This window comes from Triticum dicoccoides, chromosome 2B, assembly GCF_002162155.2.
Source record: "Triticum dicoccoides isolate Atlit2015 ecotype Zavitan chromosome 2B, WEW_v2.0, whole genome shotgun sequence".
Lineage (NCBI taxonomy): Eukaryota > Viridiplantae > Streptophyta > Magnoliopsida > Poales > Poaceae > Triticum > Triticum dicoccoides.
In genome coordinates, this window is record NC_041383.1 from 483,589,381 (window position 1) to 483,595,920 (window position 6,540).

A 6,540-nucleotide genomic window follows, 5' to 3' on the forward strand; every position below is an offset into this window, starting at 1 on the left:
CAATCATCCTCCCGGCTCCTCAGCCGTTTGGATCCCTGGCCGTCGGGTCGGGTGGGTTGATGAGATCTGGGTCGTTGGATCTTCCTCAGAAATCACCTCATCCGTCGGATTAGATTGAAACACTATTGCAATGAATAGTATTAGAACTGGGATGTCACCGCCTGTAATTCCCAGAGCCCACCGAGGACATTTTCGTCACTTCACGCGGTTGAAAGAGTCCCCAATAGCGATCCGGGAGAGACCATGGAGAGCGAGCATCGGGTCGTTCCCCTCCCCCTCCCGCCCACTCTCCTTTATTTCCCTCCCCTCCCATGAAACCCTAGCCGCCGCGCCCGGCAGCCGCTTGACGCCACCGCGCCCTCCTCCTCCGCTTGACGCCTTTCTACGCCGCTGCCGCCGCCCGTTCCCTCGCCCTCTCCTGGCGTCACCCCCGTCCCTCCTCCTCTCCCGTCACACACCCGCCCCACCACCCACCGCCTCGAACCGCGCCGTCGGCGGCCAGATCCGCCGCAACAGCGACGAGCAGCAGCGGAGGGAGGACGAGGAGCACGACGGCGGACGGTGGCGGGGAGCAGCAGCAGCAGGCCTTGGGCGACGCCGACGAGCGTCGAGCAGCAGCAGAGGGAGGACGAGGAGCACGATGGTGGCGGTGGCGGGGAGTGGTGTATGGCGCCGCCAGGGCCGTGCTGGAGCGGCTCGACGCGCCGGCCACGTGCGCCGAGGAGCCGGCTGCTCCTCTCGTGGTTCCTCTTCTTCCTCACTGGCTTCTTCGGCTCCCTCATCTCCACCCGGTAACGCGGCCGGCCCTCGTCACCCCCAGCTTGCAGATTCGTTTTGTTGCGAGCAGGCTTCTGATCTAAATAGCTCTGGCGGTTGTTCCGTGGCAAGATCCGCAGGGGGAGGAGAACCTGGAGCGACCGCTGCCGAGGGAGCGGCTGATGGAGGCAGTCTGTTCGTCTCCTGCTTGTTGTTTTTTAGACCACTAGATCAAATCACCACATGAGCTGTATGCACGTGCAAGCTAGCACACAGGCACCTGGATTGATCTCTTTTCTTTTTGCGGGGTGAAAGAGAGTTTTATTCCATAAAAGCAGGGTTACAATCTTGAGCCAGCTGCTCCTCACAACACGGAGGACTCGAACTCAACCATACCGCAGTACAACACTCGGTACGATTATAATGTGCCAAAAGATGAGCTACCCTGTTTTGATCTTTACTAATTTTCAGAGGAACAAACTCCCTATCAACTAGAAGTGCCTTAATCTCGGCATCTAAATGACCATAGACCGACCTAGATAAAGTGTCACCCAAAATAGTGGCTAGAGCACATGAGGAATCCGATTGGACAATCACTGGTTTATCCGAGTGCTGAATGGCCAGTGCCATTCCTTGCATGAGGGCATGAATCTCTGATTCCAGTGCATCATTGCAATTGAAGATGTACCTGTAAGCAGCAAAAATCACTGATCCATCCTCATTACGCAACACCATGCCAGCCGCGGCACGTCCATCATCCCTAGAATATGAGCCATCAACAAAGAGAGCAACCCATCCTGCCAGAGGACGGGGCCACTGTTTAGGTGTTTTTGATACTTTGTTCAGTACAATTGGTTGAAACTTATACTGTTCTATCTTCCCTTTGATTATCTCTTCCATGCCATAATTCCGAACCAAGTTGAGGGACCTGTAATAACTCTGCAAATAATCCACAGTCACCTCAACTGGGGGTACATCTTTTCCATGTGTAAGATCGTTCCGCAGTTGCCAGATGTGCCAAATGGTCAAAATCACCATATCCCTCGTACTATCAGGGCACTTTGATAGTAGATGTAACAACCAGTCTTTGCCTGAATCGACTAGTACAGATTATTAGGGAGCGGCCAAATTTTCCTTAGGCCTTCCCACACCTTCCATTATTGCATGTGATAAGAGCGTGGAAACTGCTCTCCTTCTCTCTACCACAACTCGCGCACGTACTACATGTGGGAATATGATGATGTGCTTTGCCCAAATTAGTAGCCAGAGTCCCAGTCGCCGTTCTCCATGCCATGATGCGCATCTTCAAGGGTGCCCGCGCTTTCCAAATCACACTCCAGATTGGTCGATCACCCTCCGGCCTTGTGCTACTAGCGCCCCCTGCATGAACCACATCATGTGATTCGGTAGCAAGTTTATGGGCGGATTTGACTGTAAAAACTCCACGCGGCTCTGGAAACCAACCGATAAAATCCTGCCTATTTCTTGAAGATGTACGAATTTTCAGTATTTCTACTACGTCCATTGGCCAAAAATGCTTCTCAAGCCGGTCGACCAACCAAGCTCCGTTCATGTCCAGAAAATCAGAGATCCTATTAAACCGACAGTTCCTTTTGGGAGTTATAGGTCGAAAATCAAACCGCCGAGGAATCCAAGGGTCTCTCCAAGTTCTTACCAGTGTACCATCTCCGATTCTCCATATTATACCTTTTTTACTAACTCCAGACCGTGAGCTATGCCCTTCCACACCGCTGAAGAGCTTCCTGTAAATACAATATCAATGAGACTCTCATTAGGGAAATACTTTGCCTTTAGCAGTCGTGCACATAATCTATCCGGTGATTCGATAAGTCTCCATGCTTGCTTTGCTAGTAGTGCCTGGTTGAAAGCACGCATGTCTCTGAAACCCATTCCACCTTTGCACTTTGGCAATCTCAGCTTGTCCCAACTTAACCAAGCCATCTTCTTCTTACCCTTCTGTACACCCCACCTATATTGCCTCATTAATTTGGTAAGGTCATCACAAACCGACGCGGGTAAGCGGCGAAACACACTCATAATATAGGTGGGAATAGCCTGGGCTACGGACTTGATCAAGATCTCCTTGTTCTCAATGGACATAAATTGCTCACTCCAATCCACAAGTCTCTTCTTCAACCTTTCCTGTGTAGTTTCAAACCGTCCCTTATGCATTCTACCTTCTAGTACTGGCAATCCTAAATATTTGGGTTCAAAGGTTTCACTCGTGATTTCCAATATCCGTTTTACTTCCAGCCACTACTAGGAAAAGGCCTACTAATGGCGCATCAGTTTTGCCTACTAATGGCGCACTACCGGTGCGTCATTAGTAGCACGCCATTAGAATTTTTTACTAATGGCGCACCACTGATGCGCCATTAGTATCTGGTATACTAATGGCGCACCTGGCAGTGCGCCATTAGTATGTAACTCCATGCGCCATTAGTATGTAACTCCATGCGCCATTAGTATGCCTCCCGGGGGGTCATATGTAACCATGTGCTTTGTCACACTAATGACGCACTCTGCCTTGATGCGCCATTAGTATCCTTTGGCATACTAATGATGCACTCTGCCTTGATGCGTCATTAGTATGAATATTTGTTTTTTTTTTGCTTTTCTGATTTTTGCACAGGTTACAAAATATATTATTGGACAGAATATAGACAGCAGCGCACAGCAACATCAGATTCATCGAATACAATAGAAGATTAGTCTCCGAATACAATTCATCATATTAGTCTCCGAATTCAAAAGACCGAACAAAGATAAAACATTACAAGTCTCAAGACCGCAAGTATCGAGTTTGTCTTCACATTACAAGTCGATATCGATCATCTAAACTACCATCACATAAAAGAGAGTTGTGGTCATCACGATGAGCATCATCGCGATCAAACTGGTCTTCATCCGGTTCCTCCAACGCTCCCTCCTCTCTCCCGCTAGATAGCGGGCATATCTAGATTCGGCCTCCGCCCTAGTGGTGTATCCTTTGTAACTGTTACCGCTGAAATGGTGAACCTGTCACTACTAGAAAAACCCCTACTAATGGTGCACCTAGTATGGCCATTAATGGCGCATCTGTGGTGCGCCATTAATAGCACGCCATTAGTAATTTTTACTAATGGCGCACCACCTGGTGCGCCATTAGTATCTGGTATACTAATGGCGCACCGCGGGTGCGCCATTAGTATGCCTCCTAGGGGCCATGTATACCCAGGTGCTTTGGCATACTAATGGCGCACCACCACTGGATGCGCCATTAGTAACCACGGCATACTAATGGCGCACTACCCAGTGATGCGCCATTAGTATGCACTGTCATACTAATGGCGCACTGTCATGTGATGCGCCATTAGTATGAATACGTTTTTTTTGTTTTTTATTTTCTGTTTTTTGCACAGGTTACAAAATGTATAATTTGACAAAATATAGACAGCACACATCAACAACAGATTCATCGAATACAATAGAAGATTAGTCTTTGAATACAATTCATCATATTAGTCTCCGAATACAATTCATCATATTAGTCTCCGAATTGAAAAGACCGAACAAAGATAGAACATTATATTACAAGTCTCGAGACCGCGAGTAGCGAGTTTGTCTTCACATTACAAGTCGATATCGATCATCTAAACTACCATCACATAGAAGAGAGCTGCGGTCCTCACGATGAGCATCATCATGATGAAACTCGTCTTCATCCGGTTCCTCCAACGCTCCCTCCCCTCTCCCGCTAGATAGGGGCGTATCTAGATTCGGCCTCGGCCCTAGTGGTGTACCCTTTGTAACTGTTACCGCTGAATCGGTGAACCTGTCTCCGACACTCCTCCCAGTCATCGTAGACTCCGGGAACCTTACCCTTGTACACGACATACGTCGGCATCGCTATGCACTAGCCAAACGAAACGTTAGTACCAATTCACAGACAATACATAAGCAATATATAAGTATGCAACAGAATGATCGGAAGAGAAAAGCAAGACATTAATAGCATCGATTACATCTAAGTTGAACGACTCTCGAAACCAAAGAGACATACTACAAGTTCATTAAAGTTTAATTACAACATGAGCCAATCGATGTTTCAGAACTAGACACAGCATCACTGCTTTCGACTCGACTCAAGGGACCGGAGCGTGGATGAAGCCGCCGTCTATCGTGGGAGTCATGAAATAACGGTCGTTGTCAGCCTGCATTTGTAGCATTGTGTCGATGTCACTGTTGGACGGTTGATTGTTGAGGTAGAACTGCCCCGAGGTACGAAGGACATCTTGATGGATGATTTCCGCAAACTCCGACTGGATGCGAAAGAATTCTTGTCGGAGGTCCGCGTCCTGGATTGCCGACATGCTCTTTGCCCAATCTTTGAGTTTACTCGGTAGCAGAAGTTGATGATGGTCCCGTACGATCGCCCGCATGTGATGGATGGCGTAGTAGGCACCCTTCTGACCGCCAGGCGGCTGCTTGACGCAGAAGAACATCGTATTGTGGGAGAACACGTGCTTGCCGTACTTACGAATAGGCCTGGTGAAGGTGCCTCCAGATTTGGAGTAGCCGGGGAGAACATCATCAAGAACCTTCTTGACATTTGTGTAGTCTACGTTCGACTGACGGTCCGGGTCGAAATACGTGGCCATGGAATATTTGGGGCTTAGGAGGATGAGCGTGCAACGTGTGTCACTGCAGAAAACACGGAATGTTAAAAGAAAAATGATCGAAATGTAAGAATTCATATGTTACGGGCCGGTTGAGGGGAGGACTTACTCGGGAAAGTAAGGCACGAGGAAGTTATCCTTATCTTGGTTTGCCAGAATGACGCCTTCGAGGTAAGAACTCGCGACTTGCCGGTCCCCAGCGCTGCCCAAGATCTTGGCACGCATGTAGAAGGGGTCGACTATCACGATGTCCGGGGTCTTGTCGCGAATGATCCGCATCTCCATACTCAGCGAAAATAGCCAAACGAAGGTGTAGTGCAGCGGATGAAGGTTCAACATAGCGTGGATGTCATCAAAACGCAGGACGATCGTACGCCCGATGGAGTTATCCACAAATCCCTTGCCCTCTGGCACCTTGGCCGCGAAAACCGGGTATGCCACATCCTTCTCTCTGAGACGTCGCTTCTCCAAAGCAAGAACACTGTCATGCAGACTCCGCATAGCACCGGTTGCAGCATTGAGCATATTTGTCGGTAGCATCGCCCTACCCGCCACATGCACCCTCCTCGAGATATCCTGCGGTGAAGGTGGCCCGTCCTGAGCACGGATCGTACTCGGTGCCGGCTGGCTCGCACCCTTCTTAGTCTTTCTTTTGCGTGCCTTCTTCTTCTCCTGTAATGGGACCGAGTTCTGCTCACAGACCGCCTTCTTGAGTGTGTTGGGGCTGATAATATTTCGCACCTCGCCTATCTGAGGCTCGGTGAAGTCGGCAGCTGGAGGCGTCTCCTGAGAGCTGAACGCCAGACGGCGCCTGTTGCAACCTGGCTTCTCCGCGGTACCAGCTAGATCGCACACATCTTTTGTTGGGTTTGGTTCTTGAGACGGAGGCCCCATGAAGTCGCCATCGTACCCATGATCGGCAAAGTACTGATCGACGTTGCCAAATGTATCATCGTCGTCGTCGTCGTCGTTCTGATCCTGTGCCATATGCATGTTTGGATCCAGTGGCATAGGGATGTCCGGCACCGTTACGGCGGTCTTGCCATGGGGCCGACTTGGCGCCGGCACGACTGGCGGTGTTGTCTTTGGGGTGGTGTCCCCCGCC

General features: G+C 49.8%; 1 protein-coding gene across 1 annotated transcript; it reads left to right on the plus strand.

Moving 5' to 3' along the window:
* Positions 1-18: 18 nt before the first annotated feature.
* On the plus strand, positions 19-1,108 carry LOC119364370. The gene is made up of 2 exons (XM_037629836.1): positions 19-791; positions 889-1,108. Exons 1-2 carry the CDS (start codon positions 131-133, stop codon positions 984-986), a joined length of 759 nt encoding a protein of 252 aa, XP_037485733.1. The 5' UTR covers positions 19-130; the 3' UTR covers positions 987-1,108.
* Positions 1,109-6,540: the final 5,432 nt, after the last annotated feature.